This window comes from Pelobates fuscus, chromosome 13 (genome assembly GCF_036172605.1).
Source record: "Pelobates fuscus isolate aPelFus1 chromosome 13, aPelFus1.pri, whole genome shotgun sequence".
Taxonomy (NCBI): domain Eukaryota; kingdom Metazoa; phylum Chordata; class Amphibia; order Anura; family Pelobatidae; genus Pelobates; species Pelobates fuscus.
This window is the reverse complement of record NC_086329.1, coordinates 90,844,917-90,869,521: the sequence shown is the minus strand read 5'-3', so window position 1 is coordinate 90,869,521 and position 24,605 is coordinate 90,844,917. Positions and strand designations below refer to the sequence as shown.

At 42.7% G+C, this 24,605-nt stretch overlaps 1 protein-coding gene across 1 annotated transcript in view; it reads left to right on the top strand.

The window, feature by feature from the left end:
• LMNA (lamin A/C) overlaps nucleotides 1–18,115 on the top strand; it is a 60,515-nt gene extending 42,400 nt beyond the window's left edge. The window contains exons 4-14 of the mRNA XM_063440322.1: nucleotides 3,350–3,506; nucleotides 6,382–6,507; nucleotides 7,292–7,462; nucleotides 7,906–8,031; nucleotides 8,508–8,728; nucleotides 8,936–9,155; nucleotides 10,984–11,091; nucleotides 11,774–11,893; nucleotides 12,481–12,585; nucleotides 13,900–14,157; nucleotides 15,713–18,115. Coding sequence (XP_063296392.1) covers nucleotides 3,350–3,506; nucleotides 6,382–6,507; nucleotides 7,292–7,462; nucleotides 7,906–8,031; nucleotides 8,508–8,728; nucleotides 8,936–9,155; nucleotides 10,984–11,091; nucleotides 11,774–11,893; nucleotides 12,481–12,585; nucleotides 13,900–14,157; nucleotides 15,713–15,742 — 1,642 coding nt within the window. The 3' untranslated portion in view covers nucleotides 15,743–18,115. The remainder of the gene's footprint in view (nucleotides 1–3,349; nucleotides 3,507–6,381; nucleotides 6,508–7,291; nucleotides 7,463–7,905; nucleotides 8,032–8,507; nucleotides 8,729–8,935; nucleotides 9,156–10,983; nucleotides 11,092–11,773; nucleotides 11,894–12,480; nucleotides 12,586–13,899; nucleotides 14,158–15,712) is intronic.
• The last annotated feature ends 6,490 nt before the right edge of the window (nucleotides 18,116–24,605 follow it).

Sequence of the window (24,605 nt, the reverse complement as noted above, 5' to 3'; positions counted from 1 at the left end):
TTGCAAATTTTTGTCTTAAATGGGCACTATAGTCACATAGCTTAATGAAGCAGCCTTTTTGTATAGATCATGTCTCTGAAGCTTCACTGCTCAATTAATTGCCATTTAGGAGTTAAATCACGTTTAATTCTGCTTATGCAGAATCTCCTCCACTGTCTGTGACTGACACTGAAAATGAAACATTTTTTTTTTTTCTCATGCAGGCAAACGGATGTAACTTACTTTAAAAATGTTTTTCTCCCGTTCTGTAAATTGAACTTTAATTACATACTGTAGGCCCTGCAAGGTCTAGCAAGCGAAGACCAGAGCAGGAGATAAATTCTGAATTAAGCAGAATTTGTAATAAAGGAAGTGTAAACATTAGATGCCTTTTTACAGGAAGTGTTTAGGAAGGCTGTGCAAGTCACATGCAGATAGGTGTGCCTAGGGTTACATAAACAAAGTTATTTAACGTCGAAATGGCAGAGAATTGAGCAGGGAAACTGCAGGGGCATCATCTGTACATCAAAACTGCTTCATTAAGCCAACATTGTTTTGGTGACTATAGTGTCCCTTTAAATAGGCCAGATCAACTTATTATCATGGCTTTGTGTCTATCATTCATTTCTACAGCCAGTAAACCGCCTTTCTAGTGTATATACTATGCCTTTGCACGCTCAGGATGTGTGCTCTTACTGCTCACAAAGTCATGGAAACTTGGAGTGAGTTTAGATGCATATTCAGCCTTGGCCATCTGCCTAAAAGCACATTACTAGCCTGACATTTTCTACTATTCAAGCTAAAAATATCAGGAATGTGCTTGGATTTGTTTGTTCTAATAAATCCCAGAGTCTGTTTCATTTCTCTAAACACAGGAATTGTACAAATAGCTGCAATGTAAATAGCACACTCCCCCTGTATCGCCCCCATAAAGGAAATACAGTTAAGATGTTTCAGAATGCAGAATAAGGCAGTGGCGAATTCCCATTCTATTGTTTAATATAACCTTTCACTAATCTACCCATTGGCAAAATCTAGAACAGGGTCAATTCCTGTCCTCATAGGACCCAGATCAGTTTACCGTCACATTGCCATTACTTGCTCAAGCACTATCTTTATTAATTACAGATCAATTGGAGTAAAACACTGGTTTTGGTTATAGGAACCCCTTCTGTGGTCTCTCCCTTCCCCCCCTCTCCCCCTTCACCTACCAAAAAAAGCATAAACCTACATTAAGAAAAAAAAAAAAAAAAAAAGGTTTTCCATTGACAAGGCCAAGTTCTCCCACTGTCTGATCTTCCACATCTGATGTCATTCCCCCTCGCCAGGGGCAGGGAGAGGAGGGGGGACGGTGCATGCTGCCACATTACCGATCTTTACCCATGTTGGCATTAGACACAATTTTTGCACAGATTTTACAATAGCCAGCCTGGATATTTGTTCTGGGCTGAGTCATGACTCTGCAAGAGACGATTTTACACCTCTGGCAGTTTAGAAAAGGTAACGTTGATGCTGTTATGGAGCAATGTATAGAAGTACACTGTGTCACTACAAAATTCAATGTCTTTCATGTCCAGTGTGTTTATGGTCAGGGGGTTTCCACATAGAAGATACAGTATTGCTCTCATCATTCTCAGGCAGGCTTTACTAGCAGAGACTAACTTGTAGTATACAGGATTTCCAGTGCTACGCAGTGTTGGGGGATACAAAGCTGGACTGCTTTTTCGATGCTTGTTTGGTTTTCTATTATTTTTATGCAAAACTCCTCTCCAATCAAATGAAGAAAAGAAAATATACAATACATAAAATCACTGTCTCCCACAGAACATACAATTTGATGCAGGGTCATCACGCCAGTTGTTGAATTAACTCGAACTGTAGGAGTTTGACAATTGTGTTTTAATGTTGATATTTATACTTCGTCACAAAGGTCAGTAATTAAGCTAATTCCTGATTCGTGGTGTTAATAGGAGCTGGATCAGGTCCAAATTGGCATCTCCACTCCTTCAGCACAATGAAAAGACCATTTGTAAACATTTGAAACCTTGCCAGTGATGTCTATACTTAGTCATCAAAATAGAATTTCTTGGGTCGCCTTTATTTAACAAAATATATATTATAATCTTTTTTTCCCTTCTCCCATCTGGCCATTTACTATTCTGTTAATTCACTCTCGATGTCCATCTAACTCCCATTTTTTTTTGTCATTCATTAACAGGTACATCTGCTCATTCTTAATCATTTAATTCAGCCGCCTCTACGTCCTCGCTTACTGCTAATCTCACAGCAAACAGTAGGCAATGAGCTGACCTACAGCTGTTCAGACAGAGTAGGATGACATCCTCAAGTCTGCGTTTGAATAATGGGCTTTGAGCCTCAAACGTGGCATGAATATTGTGATAGCCGGCAGAATAAAATGTTTGCCGAGTGAATCACAGGCCCTTCAAAGCAGCTGTGACATTTACAACAAACGGCTTTTATAACTAGACCAACAGTGGTTCGGAGAGGTTTTCTCAGCCGATCCCCAGCTGTCCTCCTGGTGTAGACTTGTCCAAACAATCAGGGGGAGCTCTTCATTGGCTTCTAAACTTGAAAACTATGTGAACTGTTCTGACGACTCCATTGTCTTACAAGAGCATTTCCTCTTGGAACACAGCCAGAGAGAGAAAATAAATGTAACACATACATTGATGAGCATAGTATATGTAGTAGTAGTAGTCAGTGTATCTCCATTTCCGGCTTTTCTGCTATTTCACGAACAATCTACCTTTTGCTTTCACCATTTGTTTTGCTTCCTCTCTCTCTTGTTCTTCCAGTCTGTTCCTATATGGCTCTAAAAATGCAATATGTATCATTGCAGTGTCTCCCAATTTCACATTTTAAATCTCCAGTCACTATACACACACATTCCGATATTTCAAAATTTAATTTCGTTCGATACTGATTGCATACCAGGCAATCTATCTTTCTGGATACAGTACACTTTACTTTTGTGTCATTTTACCCACTTCATTTAGTCTGTAAGTTGGCTTGAGCTGAAATGTCCTTGGCTTGTTTTAAGAGGTCTTAAACTTGCTTGTCCATGCTTAGTTGTTTTTTTTCCTCCTGGCTTTTACAATTCTTCAGATTTAAAGTATTCCTGTAAATATCCATTTGAGGGCTTTTTTTTCCTTTTTTTTGACATGTTTTTTTTTGTTTCATTTGTTTTTTTTATATTTATTTATTATATATATATTATTTAAAAAAAAAAAAAATTGTCCTATTGGCAGAATCTGGTGGATTTATTGGCATGATTACCCAGAACGCATTGAATTTGCATCAATTTGGACTCTCCATGTGATATTCATTTCCTCTTGATCTTGCCTTACAGGAATTCCAAAAAGGAGGCCGATTTGCTGGCTGCGCAGGCCCGGCTCAAGGATTTAGAGGCTCTTCTGAATTCAAAGGATGCCAACCTGACCACCGCTCTAAGTGAAAAGAGAACCCTCGAGGCCGAGCTGCGGGATCTGAAAGCTCAGATTGCTAAGGTGAGAAAATGTTTACAAAAGAGCCATAGGAGAGAATAATGTGTGTAATATAAAGACATCCCAATAGCATCTGAAATGTGAATGTGATATTGGAAATGTTAACCTTAACCCCTTAAGGACCAAACTTCTGGAATAAAAGGGAATCATGACATGTCACACATGTCATGTGTCCTTAAGGGATTAAAGGGACACAATATAGTTACCAGAACCACTACCACTTAATGTAGTGATTCTGATGTCTGTAGCCTGTCCCTGCAGGCTTTCCAACACACATTGCCTTTTCAGAGCAAAGCCGTGTTTACGTTGCTGCCTAGTAACACCTATAGTACCAGTCACTCAAGGTGCTTCCTATGCAGGGCCAGCACGTCCATAAGGTTCTTGGGGCACAAGAATATAGTAACCAGCAGGAAGGAAGAGTAAAGCGCTCCTTCCTGCCAGTCGCTCAGTGTAGCGTGGCCGAGCGGGGCAGACCTCTCCTGTAGCGGGGCAGACCTCTCCTGTAGCGTGGCCGAGCGGGGCAGACCTCTCCTGTAGCGTGGCCGAGCGGGGCAGACCTCTCCTGTAGCGTGGCCGAGCGGGGCAGACCTCTCCTGTAGCGTGGCCGAGCGGGGCAGACCTCTCCTGTAGCGTGGCCGAGCGGGGCAGACCTCTCCTGTAGCGTGGCCGAGCGGGGCAGACCTCTCCTGTAGCGTGGCCGACCTCTCCTGTAGCGTGGCCGACCTCTCCTGTAGCGTGGCCGACCTCTCCTGTAGCGTGGCCGACCTCTCCTGTAGCGGGGCCGACCTCTCCTGTAGCGGGGCAGACCTCTCCTGTAGCGGGGCAGACCTCTCCTGTAGCGGGGCAGACCTCTCCTGTAGCGTGGCCGAGCGGGGCAGACCTCTCCTGTAGCGGGGCAGACCTCTCCTGTAGCGTGGCCGAGCGGGGCAGACCTCTCCTGTAGCGTGGCCGAGCGGGGCAGACCTCTCCTGTAGCGTGGCCGAGCGGGGCAGACCTCTCCTGTAGCGTGGCCGAGCGGGGCAGACCTCTCCTGTAGCGGGGCAGACCTCTCCTGTAGCGGGGCAGACCTCTCCTGTAGCGGGGCAGACCTCTCCTGTAGCGGGGCAGACCTCTCCTGTAGCGGGGCAGACCTCTGCTGTAGCGTGGCCGAGCGGGGCAGACCTCTGCTGTAGCGTGGCCGAGCGGGGCAGACCTCTGCTGTAGCGTGGCCGAGCGGGGCAGACCTCTGCTGTAGCGTGGCCGAGCGGGGCAGACCTCTGCTGTAGCGTGGCCGAGCGGGGCAGACCTCTGCTGTAGCGTGGCCGAGCGGGGCAGACCTCTGCTGTAGCGTGGCCGAGCGGACCATGGTACAGAGCTTCCACAGTACAGGAAGTGCTCGCGGCCACGCTACAAAAGAGGTAATGCGGAACACCAGGGACAGGGAATGGGAGAGGACCACAAAGGGAATGGGAGGGGAGAGGACCACAAAGGGACAGGGGATGGGAGAGGAGAGGACCACAAAGGGACAGGGGATGGGAGAGGAGAGGACCACAAAGGGACAGGGGATGGGAGAGGAGAGGACCACAAAGGGACAGGGGATGGGAGAGGAGAGGACCACAAAGGGACAGGGGATGGGAGAGGAGAGGACCACAAAGGGACAGGGGATGGGAGAGGAGAGGACCACAAAGGGACAGGGGATGGGAGAGGAGAGGACCACAAAGGGACAGGGGATGGGAGAGGAGAGGACCACAAAGGGACAGGGGATGGGAGAGGAGAGGACCACAAAGGGACAGGGGATGGGAGGGGAGGGGAGAGGACCACAAAGGGACAGGGGATGGGAGAGGAGAGGACCACAAAGGGACAGGGGATGGGAGGGGAGAGGACCACAAAGGGACAGGGGATGGGAGGGGAGAGGACCACAAAGGGACAGGGGATGGGAGGGCTGAGGACCACTGCTAAGTGACAGGGAGGTGGGGGGGGGGGGAGAGGGGACAGGGAGGGAAGACCATTAAGGGACAAAGGTGGAGTGGAAGAGATCACAAAACGGGGGGGGGGGGCGTGAAAAACAACACAAAAGGGCCGGTGGGGATGAAAGAGGCACACAGAGGGGCGTGAGTGGGGAGAAAGACATACAGAGGGACATTAAGAGGGAGAAAGACACAGAAGGGTCTTGGGGGGGGGGGGGGGGGGAGAATACACAGAATGGCTGGTGGTGAAAAAGACATGGGGCCTGTGGGGGAAGAGTCACACAAAAGGTCTGGAGAACGGGAAAAGGTACACATGTCAGGGGAGACAGGTGGGCTGGGGTTGAAAGACACACATAGAGGAGCTGGGAAGAGTAAAATACACAAGGCGATTAGGAGAGAAGGAGACCCACAAAGGGGCTGGCGGGAGTAAGACGCACACACAAAATGTGGGAGGATGTAAGAGTCCTACAAAGAAGGGGAATAAGAGAGACACAAGGGGGGTGTAAGACACACAATGGGAGAAAAATAGGGGATAAGATACACTAAAAGCGGTAAGACATTTAAAAAGTGGGATACAAAACACAAAAATGGGTTAAGAGGCACACATGTGAAGATGCTTTTTTGGGGGGGCACATTTTTGTCTTTGGACCCAAAACTCCTTGCACCGACCCTGTTCTTATGTCAGTGCTTACCTGGGTGCAGCATTTACATTCAGCATTTCCACGCTCTTCCTATAGAGGTGCATTGGATATATGCTTATGGCTACATCATACACTTCCCTAGCCGATCATGGATATTTACAGAATAAAGCCCGTCTTGAAAGCATATGTAGTATTCACTCTATCTGTCTTTCAGCGCTATACATGAGATATAACGAACAGGATCGTGTGTTTTATTTGTGTCTTAAAAAACTGCTGTCTTTTTCTCTACAGCTAGAGGGCGCTTTGGCCGATGCCAAGAAGCAACTTCAAGATGAAATGCTTCGCCGTGTAGATGCTGAGAATCGCAACCAGACTCTGAAGGAGGAGCTAGAATTCCAAAAGAGTATATACAGTGAGGTGAGTGTCTATTCTACAGGAGACGGGCAGAGATAATACTACCCCTCCTCCCCAGCATCATTGCAGTTTGCTTTATTTTTCATAACTGGCTCTTTTTCTTTATTCATTTATTCAATCAATTTTTATTGATTTAAAACTTGAACCACTATGGTGGCCTAACGGCATTGTCAAAGTGAAGTTTCAAGAAGTGGCCATATTGCTTTTTGCTAAATACCTTGTATGAGACAGTTTTATTAATTCACTGATCAATATTTGACTGTGTGTAAATGTAATGGATTTAATTGGAATGTAAAATAATGGCTGGTGTTCTAAGTCCGATTCCAGTGTACCATTAAAGCAATATGCAGCTCCCTGCAATTTTGCCCTCTTCTCACGCAATCAGACATTTGTTGGGGTCTATTTACTAAGGAATTGAACATTTTAGCCTAAAAAGCTGAATTGGAAAACATTTTCTAACTCTACCATTTAACCCCCTAAGGACACATGACATGTGTGACATGTCATGATTCTCTTTTATTCCAGGAGTTTGGTCCTTAAGGGGTTAAGCATAACATTTCTGTTTACATTGTCAGCGCTCTGTTTAGCACAAAAAAACTACATGTATAAATTATGTAGGTTCCATTTAAAAAAAATAAAATTTATTTAAGCGTCATCTTATTTTATATCAAATTCCCCATAAAATGTAAATACCATGAAATCTTTAATGGACCTTGAGAAAACGTGCTAATTCTATAGATTGTGAAGGTCTTCCCAGTATTCCAGTTAATATTGATCTTCTTGGCAGGAACTGCGAGAGACCAAGCGTCGGCATGAGACGCGACTAGTTGAACTTGACAGTGGTCGCCAACAAGAATTTGAAAACAAATTGTCAGATGCCTTGCAGGAAATGCGTGCCCAGCATGAGGGGCAGATCAACCTGTACAAGGAAGAGCTAGAAAAGACTTATAATGCTAAGGTAAGACTACCTGCTGTGGCTTTAAATAAAGTTTTGTGCTGTACGATGCATGTCAATTCTCCATTACACATAGGAAGGGCACTCCATAACCGGTTACAGATCTATTCTTATTCCATAAAATGCCTACAGAGGAAAGGCATCCTTTGAAAGTGTTGCTATAAAGATAGAGCCAATAATACGTCCGCTATGTTCTGACTGATTTGTTTATGTTGATGAAGGACTTCTGGAAAATGTGCTCTTTTAAGATTAAAGTTTATTCATTTAAAATATTAAACAGTATATAACATTTTTTTTTCTTGTTATTGTAATAACATTGTGCATCTCAATTGTTTGACAAATGCAGCTGGTCATATTTTGGTGCAAATAATTTAGCCAAAACAGTCTGAATTCTGATGCATAACCTTGAGCCTTCTGGTAACGTATTGTCTGCATCTCTCAATTAGCTAGAGAATGCCAAGCAGTCAGCGGACAGGAATAGTAGTCTGGTGGGAGAAGCGCACGAGGAGATCCAGCAGAGCAGGATCCGCATCGATAGTCTCTCGTCTCAACTCAGCCAGCTTCAGAAACAGGTAAGTGAACACATTGTGTGACTACGGAAACAGCCATGCAGCAAGGTGATAAAACACTCTACGGCAAGTCCATGGATACAGCTAATTGTACGACCGAAGGGAGATCCTCTAACATTTGTTTTATACAATAAATGAAGTGATAGCTGCGGGATCTATGGTTTCCCTCCCTTACTGTTAAGCCACCTATGTTTTCGTGCTCCATTATTCGCGACTTTCAAGAATTCAGAAGATAGTACCATTGCCGATGGATGGGAGTTTCTCCTTTTCAGCACATAGTAAAATATATTAACACAATTCCGGAGTGGTCTGTCTGCTGCATTATTTAAATGCAGTAAATCTTTTTCCTATAAAATAATGACAGATCAATTTGAATAAGCTGGAGTATTGAATGACAATTTTAAATGCTTTTTTTTTTTTTTTATATAAAAGAAAGATGAAAAAATATCACGGTGCATGTCTTTTGGTTCCATTTGCAGCTAGCCGCTAAAGATGCCAAATTACGGGATCTGGAAGATGCTCTGACAAGGGAGAGAGACAGCAACCGAAGACTGCTGTCTGATAAAGACAAGGAGATGGCAGAGATAAGGGCAAGAATGCAGCAGCAATTGGATGAATACCAGGAACTGCTGGACGTCAAACTTGCTCTGGACATGGAGATTCACGCGTACCGCAAACTGCTGGAAGGAGAAGAGGAAAGGTACGCAGGCATGAGAGGGTCTTTTACATTTACTTTGTACATTGCACAAGACTGGTTTTCTTTTAGTATTCACTAAACATAGAAAGCGATGATCGAAATAATCTTAGAGAAATTACTTAATTCCACTTAATAATGAGCAGCTTACATGAGATTCTATCCAACCTATTGATAACCTTACTCTTATTGTACTCTATGCGCCCTCTCCAGGCTACGTCTGTCTCCAAGCCCCACCTCACACAAGAGAACTGCAAGGACCAGCACAATGCATTCTGGGGCACATGCCTCCACCTCTAAGAGGAGGAAGCTGGATGGTGGGGAGTCGAGAAGCACTACCTTCACCCAGCATGCCCGGACCAGCGGGAAAGTGTCTGTGGAGGAGGTTGACCAGGAAGGAAAGTTTGTCCGTTTGAAGAACAAGTCTAGTGAGGTGAGGGGGTCTCATCCAATGCAGTATTTTGTTTGTAGCAAAGTCATATGTTCTTCACTTTTAAAATGATGTTGGTGACCCATTCTTCAGTTTGTAATCTAATGTATACTAAACAAGTCCTCCACAGAAAACAATCACCTAACCCTTTCCCAGTGTCACTTTTTTTTGCACAGGGGATCCAATACTTTGTCATGCTGACAGAAATTTTGGTCCTGACACAGAGGTTAAGAACAATAAGGTGTTTGGATGGAAATAAAGGGGTAGTGGAGGCAGGCTGTGGTGGAACTAATGTAGAGAGGGCCCTGGTGCAAGAATTATTTCTTGATTCCCCGCCCGCCCCCCCCCCCCCCCCCGTCGCATTGTGGCCAAAAGGTAGATCTCCTCTATCGTACAACTCCCACAATGTGCTTTGCCAACTGGTGATCCAACATTTGCCCATCCTTGCAGGGTTCTAGTTGGCACTGAGTAGTGTTTGTGTGTTTGAATGTAAGCATGTTTTTGCATGGAGTATAGGGTTGTGTTTGAATGTAGTGTTGGCGTTTCAAGTGCAGGCGTGCTTCTGCGTGTAGTGTTGATTTTAAATGCAATGCTGTATTTGTGTGCAGTGTTGTCATTTGAATGCTGAGATGTATGCACATATACACATACTGTTACACACTGATAAATACACACCGATACAAACATTAACACATACAGAAACACACACTGACAAACATGCAGATACAGACATGCAAACACACAGATATACACACACACATACAGATAAACAGAAACCCACACATACAAACACTGATATACATGCATATACACAGACGCACACACTGACACACATATTCCATGCAGATACACACACTGACGCACACATTCCATGCAGATACAAACACACAAACACACTGACACACATACAGATACACATGCTCGTCAAAATGTAAAACATTTTAGCCATTCTCCAGATTCCTGCCATTTTGGTGCTGACTGAGGCACTCACTCTTGCAGTTCACGCCACTTCCTCTCTGCCTTCTACTCTCTCAATTCCATGTGACTCTGTTACCTAGGAAGAGGTGACTGGCACTGGTGTACATATAGGGGTCGCGATTGCGACATGGCCCATCACTCCAGGGGGCCGCCCGCCTGCAACCCTGGGGGGGATGGGGGACATGTATTCCACTGTTGACTGGCTCTCACTTCCTCCAACGCTGTCATAATTAAACGGGCTCAGACGTGCGGTTAAAGCGCCGCAGCACACGTCAGGGCACCTGAAAAAACATGCCCAATCGGGTGGCTCTTCGTTCAGGGATTGTACAGCATATAGTTATACTAATTTGGAGGTTTCTGATCTAGGGACACATTCTGAAATAGTTTTTTTGCTGAAAATGGCAAGTTTCAGTCTATTTGTATTTGTAAGCTATGCTCTATCATTATTTGGGATTAAAGGAGAATGTTTACTAACCACGATTTTCACTTTTCACACCTCACAAATATATATTTGTTAAATATTCAGATTAAAAAAAAATATATACAGTATATAATTCAATTAATCCATATCATACATATATAGCACACAGAAAAGAGAACATTAACAATGTTTTTATTTCTCCTATTCATGTGCAATGTTTTTCCTGGCTTTGCCTTGACTGAACAGGATTATTGTGTAATTTGCTTAATTTTTAATATATCGCAGGAAAAACAACATTAACACAAGTTATCCTTGCTTTTTAATGTTTTATTCAATGGTATATATTCCAGAGAAGTGACCGTTCCATTATAAGAACTCCGTATTGTAATCACTTTTTCTAATAACTCTAATCTTTCCTTTTATCTATTGCAGGACCAATCACTGGGGAACTGGCAGATCAAGAGGCAGAATGGAGATGAAGCACCAATCGTTTACAAGTTCCATCCGCGGTTCACGCTAAAGGCCGGTCAGGTGGTGACGGTGAGTCTGTGTGCAATGTGCTGGGATAGGGTATGGGTGGCTTACTGTTAATGGATTTACTGTCTCTAGTAGCATTGCAGCATTTGAAAGTCACCCAACGTGTTGGCCGTCATGCCAATTCCCTATCGAGAGTTTTACTATATATGGACTTGGTTCGCCCTCTGCTGGCCGTTACCATTAACTGCATCCATATAACTGACATACTTTACAGTGATGTGTGTCCCTGTCGCATGGTACCATTTTTCCCCTGCAATGTCTTGCTTTAAGCCTGTTCTATTGGATTAACACTCCCTCTTTATCTGAGGGATATTCATATCATTATGTCCTGTGCTGGAGGGAGTGCCTGGCGCTTAAATATCCACTGCTCGCAACAACTCTGCTCTTATCATTGTTCGTACACCCCAGCAGGGAATTTGTTGAGAACAGTATTTAAATGCAGTGGACGGTAACCTTTGTGACAACGAAGACGTTGGCTCAGTATGAGAATGAAAGCAGTACCCCCCCCCCCCCTGCCTACCCTCCTTCACACATACATACACACACACACACACATTTTCAAATACTCCTTTTGTCCAATTGTTGATTTCGAGAGCAGCAGGTGGTCGTTTTTATTTATTTATTTATTTATTTATTTATTTTGTTAATGAAAATTATCAAATCTGATTTATATTTAATTCCTTAGATCTGGGCAGCTGGAGCAGGGGCCAGTAATAACCCCCCCTCCGACTTGGTATGGAAGTCTCAGAATTCATGGGGAACTGGCGACAGTATCCGCACTGCTCTGCTGACCTCCAGCAATGAGGTGGGTAATGATTCTTTCATACAATGAAGGCATAAGACCATTCTGTCTCCCAGTTTGTCCTGTGTCAAAGAAGCTGAGATTAGGGCCCTGCTCATCAAGGTTTGTGACTGTATCAGGAGTGAGTGTAGGGATAACAAAAAACAGGAGCAGACTGGACATATTTTAGATGTAAAAATAAAAGATAATTCTCTTTTTTTCTCAATGTTTACAATTCATTTACACAGTACCAGTGCGCACACATCTAAATGATTAATTCTGAGTATTTGCTAAGCTAGACTTAAGAGATGAGTGACCATCTTCTGTTATTTCTGGCGGGCTCCTAATTGCCATATTTCCTGGCTATTTGCTTGTGTTGCCTAAGCTGTAATAACAGTGGAGGAAGCAATGCGTTTGGAGAATCCTCGTTGCAGCAAATAAAGGAAAACGGACATGGAGGTGGCACTGACAAACTGGACTATGTTGAGGAAAATGTGTCCGAGAGCAGCACATTTAGTTTGTTTTAAAATGTCCAACATTGCACATCTGGATTGTGGCTTGTGATTTCTTGACTTGTCTCATTAAAGGACTCTTCTCTTCTGGTCTTACAGGAAGTCGCCATGCGCAAGCTTGTGCGCTCAGTGGTACTGGAAGATGACGACGATGATGATGACGACGATGATGATGAAGTGATCATCCACCATCATCACCATCATGTAAGTTACACGTGGACAGAAACCTTGCTAGGATCCTGACTATAACATTTTGAAAAAACCTTTCCCGTTGTGTTAATGCAGTGATGACTATTCTGTGGCACTCTGATAAATAGATGCATATTCTGGCTAACATAATCTATTACAGTTGGAGTACCAAAGCTTGGTCCTTAATATACTAAGATCACTGTGACCTCCTGAGGAGGAAACTAGAACGGTTTGGATTCTTTACTCGAGTTTATTTTGTCAGGAATTCATAGTGAACTCCAAATTTTAGGCCACAATAGCTGAAAATTAAAATGTATCTTGAATTTTTCCAATCTGGCTATTTTGATTTAAAACTTGAATCTCCATTTAGATTCCAGACATTTCACCTTTCAGGAAATAACCCTCCTTCTCAAATGGAGGAAACCTCCCTAAACAACTTTGATGTTATCATGACATATACAACATTGAATGCCACATAGCAATCGCCAAGTGTCAAATGCAAAGCCAGATAAACAATAAGGTGGCTGCTTAGTGCCATGGAGTTTGATTGAGGCCTTGGCTCAAAGGAGATTCTTGACCAAACTTTTCCCTAATCACCATACTAATACTAAAAGGGAAGGGGGCCAAACTGGTAAACTATCTCGTGTCGCATGGGATCTTACTCCTTCCCTAGTTAAACTATTGAGATTCATCATCTCTATGGACACCATGGACTAAAGATCCAGGCATTCTAAATGGGAACAATGAGTTTTATCCCCCAACTACAGGCGATAATGGTTTGGCATTTCATAGTCTTAAAGGGTTACTCCAACCTCCATGACCATTTCAGTGATTTGAAGTGGTTTTGGTGGTAGGACTCTGTATGTTAAGCACTTTCTGCTTGAAACGCTACAAATACAGATAAATTAGCATTTTTGTGCAGGGGCTAAAAGTCTCTGTTCTGGACTGCCAAATGTCAATTATTTGCAAAAGTATGTCAGTTGTCCATGCACACTACACACTGACAATCACCGTAAAACGCTTCTCCCAAGCCTATAGTGCCTGCAAGGGGAAGCGTCCCCCCCCTTCCTCCTGCACATGTTTTTTTTATTTATTTTTTGTGGCAGGTTTTCTGCAAGATGTAGGGGGTGGGATCTAATTAATAGAGCCCAATGGGGCATTTTACATCTTTCAATAAATGGGTGGAGTAACTATTTTTTAAATGCTCTGAAGAATCAAACCCTGGCCACTTGTGGTGTGGGAATAACAATCCTTATACATCCCATAATAGCCTGGTACTTCTGTTTATTGTGATTTTCTCCTTGCGCTCACCCTTCTCTCTCCCACTAGGATGGGCATAACTCGACTGGAGACCCCGCTGAATACAATCTCCGCTCTCGCACTATTATGTGTACCACCTGTGGACGCCCAGCTGACAGAGGAACAGACGCCACCCAGAATGCTGGTGTCACCAGTGGAACCTCCTCGTCCAGCATGACTCTCACTAGAGCCTTCCGCAGCACAGGAGGAACTAGTGGGGGTAGTGCCCTTGGAGAGAGCCTTGTCACTCGGTCCTACATCCTGGGGAATGCCGAAAAACGTGCTTTGGTAAATGTTGCATCGTTGTAGTGTTGTATGTCAATGCTGTGGTCGTTCGTTGTTATACGGAAATTATATAGAGGTCTGAATTTGAAACTAACGTAAAAACTACAAAGCCATATAAGGTATGGCATAGACCATGGTGGCATATGTTACTCTGTCTTGCATACCCAACATGTAGAGCCACTCCACAGTGAACTTAATAGAAAATTCGTAGCGCAAGGCTGGCCATCTGTTGTAGAATTAAAATTCCAATAACAATTTGCCAGTCCGAGGGCTGAAAAATCCATCACATGTGTTTGATCCATAACACGTGCAAGCAAACTTTTTTTTATTGTCACTTTGGAAAAATTGAGCCATCACCTTGCCCCGTTTGACATTAAATGCCTCTGATGTCCATATGAGGAATTGCAAAAGTAAAAAGATAAAAAATAAATACATACAAAAATATAAAAACAACCATCCCAAAATTAAATCCGTGACAACCTGCCCTCTGTACGATATAGATCTAAACATAAATACAGAGAGCAGATATTTACGGGTCAGATTCTGTGTGCAACAATTTTTTTTTTTTTTTTTTTTTAAATAGTTCAAGGGACACTATAGTCACCAGAACTACAGCGTATTGAATTTGTTCTGGTGAGTGGAATCATTACCTTCAGGCTTTTTGCTGTAAACATGGTCTTTTCAGAGAAAATGCAGTGTTTACATTACAGCCTAGTGGTAATTTCACTGGCCACTCCAATATTCTTTATGGATCCATTCTGCAAATTCTGCCCTTATCTTTGCTGTATGGATCTCATGAATCCTGTTTTACTTTAGGGGGTTGTGAAGAATGTACAGCTTCTCCCATGCAGGACCAGTATTGGCTGAGAGAGCCTAGCTGTATCCTGGACCTTGTAGCCTTGTATACTAACAAATGGCTAATGTGAAAAGTGGCATGTCATGCTTGCTAATTTTCCATAATTCTCTTATATAGTGTGTTTACCAGTGAAGATGTGGCCCTTGTTCTCCTGATTTTTTTTTTTTTTTTTTTTTTATTTTTTATTTTTTTACATATAACCTGTAACAATGCTGATATCTGCTTTAAGCTGGCTCGATTCCTGAGATACTTGGGGCATGAGTCCAAACAAAAATGACAACCACTTGCTAACTCTGCCCTTTAACTCGTGCAACTCTGTCTCTTGACCTTTTCATACTCTGTCCCATCTGGCCTCTACTTGGACTCTGCCTTTGACTAGCCTGTAGTCATATCACCAATTTACCTTCTAGGTCTCTAAAGCCCCCTTTAACAACACCCATGAAGAGTGATAAAAAAGCGGTTTCTTTGGCTGCTGTTATGGAAGATGCTTAGAAACTAATAGAAATGTAGATATCACTAACTACATTAACACAGCCAGAATCGGGCACATAGACAAGTGTTGCTTCGCATAAATCTTCTTGCGGACATTTGAAAAAGTAAAATGGTTTTATGAAACAAATAATAATTTAACCAAACAAAGGTATAACCATATAAGAGTTGGCGATGGGTTAACATATTCTTTTTCTCTCTTACCTTCTCTAGGTCGCTCAGCAGAACTGCAGTATAATGTAACTTCAAGTCCAGCTTTATGCAAAGGTGCCCAAGCTAAAGATGGAACCAAAAACAAATCCTTTATTTTCCTGTTTTTTTTTACAGATTTATTTTTTATTTTCTATAGCAAACATTTTATAAGAAAATTTTTTGTTGAAGACAGCTGTTCTGTGTCTGTTACAAAAAAAAAATGCCAAAGCTATACCATCTTTACCATGTCACCGGTCCGTTCTTGCCCAGGAGTGTCAGGAAATGCGGATCGTCAGGTTGAAGTGCCACTGAGGGTGCAACCTGCGTGCTGCGGTCAAACCTGTGAAATGTCTCTTAGCAAAGTGATGCTGTCCTCTCTGGCAGAGACTGCAACCCACCGCCTCCTCACACCAATGGTACTCCCAATCTTACATACTCGTGGTGTGGTGGGAACGGTGGACTTACTTGCACTTTCTGATAGAGTGGAGATCAGCACATTGCAGAGCACAGTTAACCAGAGTGTGGTATTCTCAATGAAAGGTTTGATTAATGGAATTGTGCATAATAACATAAAAAAAAGTTTGTATTGTTTTGTTTTTTGTTTTGTTGTTTGGACAAAAAGCTTGATTTACAAAGCTGTGGGACACTACCCATCCTTTTCATGTAAACGCGTCAGTTTCTTTTGATGATGTTAAGGCTAAGGTTCTCAAATTTCCTTCAGCCTAGTACCACTAATTTCCGATTTTCTACCCTTAATTTCATAGAAAGCATGAGAACCCTGCTTAGCAATTTGCCTCGTTGCGTATATCTGGTATAGGAATCCAGTTAAGCCAGTATTGAATAACCACCTTTTCTAGTCTCGTAGTCTTGGGCAAACAAGAAAACGAGTCACAAACTTTATTTTCCTTATCAAACCCTTTTCGATTTTCTGATTGACCCAAAAAGTACTTTTCATTTTGAACATATCCCGTTTACATAGTCATGGTTGCTTTTTCCGCCACCACTACATATTTGGAGAGAATAGGCTAGACCAAGAAGTTTTTCTTAATGACCAAATGACAATTTTTTTTTTCCCTTTCCTGTAATTACAGAAATTCCGAGTCCACGGAATTTGGACTTGTTGGCTATGAATGATTCTAATCAATCTTTTTCTCATACTGTATACATTTTCTAACCATATATTCATTTCAAGCTTTAAAAAAATAAAAATGCCATTGATCATAAAGTAGTTAGCCCAGTCCCTCTGCAATGTATATACAGCTTGGCTTTTGGCTGGACCATATTATTTTATTGTCTATAATTCTGTAACCAAACCAAACTCATATTGGCAGAGTTCATTTGGTGATTACTATATGCTTGGTTCAAAAATACCGTCATGCCATGATTAAAGACTATAGCAGAGATTGGAATTTTGGGGTGTGAAAAAATATTTTTCACTATTTTGGGGTTTGAAAGCTAATCTATATATTTTTTTTTTTTTTGGAGGAAAAAGTAAAAATAAATAAATGATCAACTCAGGAAATAATTAAAATATTATGGAAACATGAAATCAATGATAGGAGTAACCAAAATTGTGGAGCCGGTCTATTTAACGTTCTTTTTAGTGTTTTCGTAAAATCAGCAATGCAATATCTATATTTTGATCTCTACTGGCCAATAATACTTGTAGTTTTCTGCTATCAATTCAATTGCTGAATGACGTGTATGTACATAGAATAAACACTATTTGCTCGTTGGAGGATTTTTCTAAAAATCTTTTATTATTGAAGGTATGTAATTTTTTGCAAATATTATGGAATATATTGGTAAAACGCATAGGGTGCCCTGGAGATATGGCCTAGTTAATATGGATCTTCTATGCGTATTCAATGTAGGTGTCACCCCCCCCTCCTAAGAGTCCGTTAACCGTTTCCATGCCCGAGGGAGTGAGAGGCCCTGTCCAATGTGTTACTACACTCCTCTGGGCATTGACCGGGTTAAAAAACTTCTTAATAAATAAATCTTTAAAGCTTCTGGTTGCGCCACTTGCAATAAAAATATAGTACAAATGCAGTAAATACCCTGTGTCGGTTCTGAAGTGTGATGCTTCATAGAGGATGATCGAATACCAGAGGACTGGTATGAAAACATGGATCAGGATTGGCATTGATGTTTGCTACTAATTGTGAGAGAAGGCCTATATAAATTGTGTTTGCTAGAAAAGATTTGGTTAAGTGCCTTAGAATGGAGATACCAGTATGTTAAGTGCCTTAGTGCATCAATTTTTACAGGCTGCTCCTCCGCTCCTGTCTTGCTCTCTTTGCATGGCAATATATATATATTGTTCTTTACATTGCACTGCTTTGTTTATATATACGATCCCTAATAATGCAACAAGCGTATTCCTGTGCAAATTATCCCTGAATAAAGTACCAATGAACCAAACATGATTTGTGTGTGACCCTTCTTTCTGGTGAATGTTTTGCTGACAGGGATTTAATTTAAATGTTCATCATAACAATCATCTTACTGTAATGAATAATGTGAATCAAAGTTCATGGAGACATTGGAAGAGACATTGGAAGAGACATTGGAAGAGACATTGGAAGAGACATTGGAAGAGACATTGGAAGAGACATTGGAAGAGACATTGGAAGAGACATTGGAAGAGACATTGGAAGAGACATTGGAAGAGACATTGGAAGAGACATTGGAAGAGACATTGGAAGAGACATTGGAAGAGACATTGGAAGAGATGCAAGACCACAAATAATGGCATAGTATGAGCATCACAGGTGTGGGAAAACTCATAGCACTAAGGAAGTAGAGCATACCTGCCAAGTGTCCCTATTTAGGAGGCACAGTCCATATTTTGGGCCCAGATCCCCCTCTCCCTCTATTCTAGAGGCTCCATGTTGCTGGTGTATCTGAGTGTATAACAGAGCTCCACAGCAATAATACAGTAATGTCTGAGTGTATAACAGAGCCCCACAGCAATAATACTCCCAGTAATGTGTCTTAGTGTATAACAGAGCTCCACAGCAAGAATACTCCCAGTAATGTGTCTGAGTGTATAACAGAGCTCCACAGCAATAATACTCCCAGTAATGTGTCTGAGTGTATAACAGAGCTCCACAGCAATAATACTCCCAGTAATGTGTCTGAGTGTATAACAGAGCTCCACAGCAATAATACTCCCAGTAATGTGTCTTAGTGTATAACAGAGCTCCACAGCAATAATACTCCCAGTAATGTGACTGAGTGTATAACAGAGCTCCACAGCAATAATACTCCCAGTAATGTGTCTGAGTGTATAACAGAGCTCCACAGCAATAATACTCCCAGTAATGTGACTGAGTGTATAACAGAGCCTCAAAGCAATAATACTCCCAGTAATGTGACTGAGTGTATGACAGAGCTCCACAGCAATAATACTTGTAGTAATGTGTCTTAGTGTATAACAGAGCTCCACAGCAATAATACTCCCAGTAATGAGCTCCACTGTAATAATACTCCCAGTAATGTGTCTGGGTGTATAACAGAGCTCCACAGTAATAATACTCCCAGTAATGAGCTCCACTGTAATAATACTCCCGGTAATGTGTCTGGGTGTATAACAGAGCTCCACAGCAATAATACTCCCAGTAATATGTCCACGTGTATAACAGAGCTCCACAGCAATAATACTCCCAGTAATGTGTCTGGGTGTATAACAAAGCTCCACAGCAATAATACTCCCAGTAATGAGCTCCACTGTAATAATACTCCCAGTAATGTGTCTGGGTGTATAACAGAGCTCCACAGTAATAATACTCCCAGTAATGAGCTCCACTGTAATAATACTCCCAGTAATGTGTCTGGGTGTATAACAAAGCTCCACAGCAATAATACTCCCAGTAATGAGCTCCACTGTAATAATACTCCCAGTAATGTGTCTGGGTGTATAACAGAGCTCCATGGCAATAATACTCCCAGTAATGTGTCTGGGTGTATAACAAAGCTCCACAGCAATAATACTCCCAGTAATGAGCTCCACTGTAATAATACTCCCAGTAATGTGTCTGGGTGTATAACAGAGCTCCACAGTAATAATACTCCCAGTAATGAGCTCCACTGTAATAATACTCCCAGTAATATGTCCGCGTGTATAACAGAGCTCCACAGCAATAATACTCCCAGTAATGTGTCAGAGTGTATAACAGAGCTCCACAGCAATAATACTCCCAGTAATGTGTCTGAGTGTATAACAGAGATCCACAGCAATAATACTCCCAGTAATGTGTCTGAGTGTATAACAGAGCCCCACAGCAATAATACTCCCAGTAATGTGTCTGAGTGTATAACAGAGCTGCACGGCAAGAATACTCCCAGTAATGTGAGTTTAAATTACAATAAATGTGTTTAGAAATCAGTCTGTGTAAATAAGATACATTGTTCTTGTTCTAAATTACATTTTATTTGCATAAATTATTAGGGAGTCCCCTAAAATTTCTCCAAAAAGCCCTGCCCTGGCCGCACTCTACTCACTCCCTAAAATGAAAGTTCCCCCTTTGTCCATTTGAAATATTGGGAGGTATGCTAGAGTGAGGTGTGGGAATCATTTCACCCACAGGGTCTGGGTTGAGGGGTACAGGATACAATATGTGTAATCTTTGAGCTGAGATTCACTCCTGACAAATCACATATGGTTCACATATAGATCTAAGCAAACAATATAGCATGTTTGTCACTAAACACAACTTAAAAGGACACTACAGGCACCAGAACAACTGCAGCTTTTATGTAATTCTGGTGTCAATTGCCTGTCCCTGCTTTTAGATGTAAGCACTGCCTGTTCAGAGAAAGGCAGTGATTTTACATTCATGCTTAGGGATACCTCTAGTGACAGTCACTCAGATGGCCACTAGAGTTGCTTCCTGGGGGTCAGCACTGACGTTCAGTGTCTCCACACTGCGCTGAAGGTTCCTCATAGAGACGCATTTATTCAATGCATCTCTATGAGGAGATGCTGACTGGCACAGCAGTCCATTTTGTTGTGCATGCACAATAGCCTCACAATGCTTTCCTATTGGAGTTTGATCTCAGCCAAGGAGACCGAGCGGGGCCCTGACGTGACAGATCCACAAAGTACTGAAACAAAGGCGAGTTTTCCAGCTTTTTACCAGGTGTTGAGAGGGACTGGGGACCTAAATGGCAGTTTTATAACTATAGTGTCATGTTTGTATTCCTGACACTATAGTGTTCCTTTAATGTTCACTATTACAAATGTACTGTAATACAAGCTGTGAAACTGCTGATTCTTAATGGTTGTGTGATGTATTTTTTTTGTGTACATTTTGAACAAAAGATCAATACGTTAACCAATAATGACAATTTTGTCACAGCTTTCTGTTCATATTTAACAAGGGTGTAATATTAGCTGGGGGCACATTATCTTTCAAATGCTTAACTTGTTTGGTTGAGAAAAATAGTGCTTTGAAATAATATACTTTACAAACTGTGAGACGTACTGCTGGATAATCTTAGCTGTGAATATATTTATCCCACGATTCTCAGCCAGTGTAAAGCTTACTCCAGCCATGTCTTTACCTCCCACAGTCAAGTCCATAACGCCCTCTCTCCAGGGCAGGTGCAAGTTTTTTTGGGTACACAGACTAAGATGATTTGGGCACCCCTCTACCCCCAAAAAAGCATTTTCACCTGTGCCTCTTAACCCCCTTTTGTGTCTTATCCCCTCTTTTACACGTCTTACCCCCTCCCTTTAGTGTGTATCATATGCCCTATTTTTCCCCATTGTGTGTCTTACACCTCCCTTGTATATCTCTTACAACCCCTAATAACCTATTAACTTACTTGTGAACAAAGGAGGGAATTGATAGAATGTTTTTTTTTTTTATACCTAATTTTCAACAACCCCCCCCTTTGTGTGTTTTACTTCCACCAGCCCCTTTGTGTGTCTCCTTCTCTCCCAGCCCCTTTGTGTTTTACTCTTCCCAGCTCTTTTGTGTATTTCTCTTCCACCCTCAGCCCGTCTGTCTCCCCCAGCCCTTCTGTGTCTTTTTTTTTCCTCTTCTCCAGTCCCCAAGTGTACGTCTCCCCTCCCTTCCTTGTCCCTTTGTGTTGATCTCCCCACCCTCCCCTGTCACTTTGTGATCCCCTCCCTCCCCTGTCCCTTAGTGTTCCTCTTCCCTCCCCTTCATGTCCCTTAGTGTTCCTCTCTTCTCTTGGTCTCTTAGTGGTCCTCTCAGCTCCCCGTCCATTAGTGGTCCTCTCCCCTCTCTTCCCTGTCTTTTAGTGTTCCACTCCCCTCCATGTCCCTTAGTGTTCCTCTCCCCTCTCTTCCTTGTCCCTTAGTGTTCATCTCCTCTTCCTCCCCTGTCCCTTAATGTTGCTCTCTCCCCTCCTCCATGTCCCTTTGTTTTTATCTCCCCTCCCTTCCCTGTCTCTTAGCGGTCCCCTCCCCCCCTCCTTTTAGGGTTCCTCTCCCCTCCCTTTTACTGGTCTACCTCTCCCCTCTGTTCCCTGTCTCTTAGTACCCCATGCCCTTTAGTGGTCCCCCCCAGTGTTCCTTTTCCCTTCCCTGTCTTTGTGCTCCCCTCCCCCCCTTTAGTGGTCCGCTCCCCTCACTCCCTTTGCATGCATCCTACCTCTTTTGTAGAATGGAGCGGACCGCGGTATAGGAGCTTTTGATTCCTGTACCCTGCTGGACTGACTGGAAGTGCTCTCTCAGTGAGCACTTCAGGTCAATCTGGCCGGGTACAGGAAACAGATTCTCCTGTACCGTGGTCCACTCCGCCCGGCCACGCTACACTGAGTGACTGTCAGGAGGGTCCCTTCTGCCGGGTCATTCTAATCTAGCACCAGCCAGGCGATGCGCCCTAAGGCTGCCGCCTTATGGACGCGCCGGCCCTGCCTCTCCCCCCCACAATATCTATACATAACACACTCCCACCAAATCCTATGTCCTCCCTCTCACTTCTGTCACAGTGCCTCAATATCTTCCTTCCCTGCCATTGAAGGCCTGTTTCCCCAGAGTCAATATTTACTAAAGTGAGAACGGTGAGTAATTCAAAGTGAATTCATATTGTATTTTAAATTTAACTCTAAACTAGTTGATCTGGAAGAATTCTCCAAGTCACCTATACTTCCAGTTTGACTATTTTGAACATGAAGGGTTACACCAAATAAACTTTTTTTTTTTTTTAATAGAAACTCCTGTCCATCTCCCTTCACCCTGATCTACTTATGTTTCATAGCTGATGTCACTGCCTCTTACACGGGCGTGGTGGTGCCTTCATTGGCTGTATTGTGTCCGTACGTTGTGCATGCTGGCATCAAGACGTCTGATTTTCACAGGATTCACATTAGGCACCGAAAACTCTTGTTCCAAGCTGGATAATGACACCTCCAGCAGTTGACGGGTTACGCTCTGTATGTGCAGAGTTTCATCGTGAAATGCTACACAGACTCCAGGTATCGTGAACACTTAAATTATTATTATATTTATATAGTGTCATCAAATTCTGCAGCGCTTTACAGTGGGTGGACGAACAGACATGTAGTTGTAACCAGACAAGTTGGACACACAGGAGCAGAGGGGTTGAGGGCCCTGCTCAATGAGCTTACATGCTAGAGGGGGTGGGGTAAAATGACACAAAAAGGTAAGATAGTAAAAGGATAGTAAGGATTCAGTGAAATGGTTGGGGTGCTTGGATATTCCTTTAAATTTTGAATGAACAACAATTCTCATTTTAGTGAATAACCGTTAGAATGTCATTATCTCCTGAACTTTCCTTCCGACTTCAAATATGCTCATATCTCAGTTCTTTGCAACGGGACTATCTGAACACCAACAATATTTACAAATGGAGGGGCAAGATCCCTTCTGATGTCGGATGTAGAATATCTCGGTGGTATTCGTCGTGGGAAACATAGACAGTGGAAGCAAATGGGATTCCAGACACCAAATAGTTTAGCATATCGTAAAGTGCTACTTCTGTCTTAATATTTGTGCCAGAAAGCTGACGTTTACGGTTTATGGAGATACGAACCAATCTCTGACGCTTTATCATTCATAGCACATAGCAAAGGGGCATCTCCTGCAACCACGTCGTCATATCTTATTCTCATATTTCTTATTAAAACATCAGCCTGCAACAATGGGTTTTCATCCATCATTGTTTGTCACCGTTAGAATCTACCCATCCACCAAGAGAACTTTTCAATCTGCCATTTACAGACATTGGAGATTGCACATTAAACTCGGGAATTGTAGAGAAACGACCAGGTAATTGCAAACAATAGATACATTGGTAAATTTCTCTAACAAGACTATTTTTCTTGTTTAAATATTTTGACATACGACTTGATAATGCTTTGTCGATTCTCTACAATTTAGTGAATGAACCACATGTAGTCCCCAACAATCCAATTTACTTACTTATAGGAGCACTGTCACCCCTCCCTAAAAAAGAGTATTTCATAAAGAAAGAATCTGTGTGAAATACTTGTATTGACTGTTTGGGAATTTCACTAAAATTCCAACCCAGTCAAGTGGTATGCTGAGACAAAGTAAAGACTGCTTTGTCTCTGTTTATTTTCTACACCGCACAGTTCAAGACATTGCGCTAGCGCTGTCTAAAAGTGGCCAGTGGCGGCTGGAGGGAATTGGCTCTGTCTATAAAGGATCCCGCTATCTCCTCCATAGGCCTCAATGCTATACTCTTGCGTATACGCAGTGGTGTTGGTTCCTGGCACTGATGCGGGCCCAGTGGAGGAAGGTGACAACACGTGTGAGGGACACGGTTCCGGTAAGTAGAACTCACTTTTACTTGTTCTCTCCGGCCACCGGACCCCCAGCAGTGATGTCACGGTCAGGGGTCTTTGCTAATATTGCACCAGGCACGGTCACTGTCACCTTAAAGGACCAAACTTC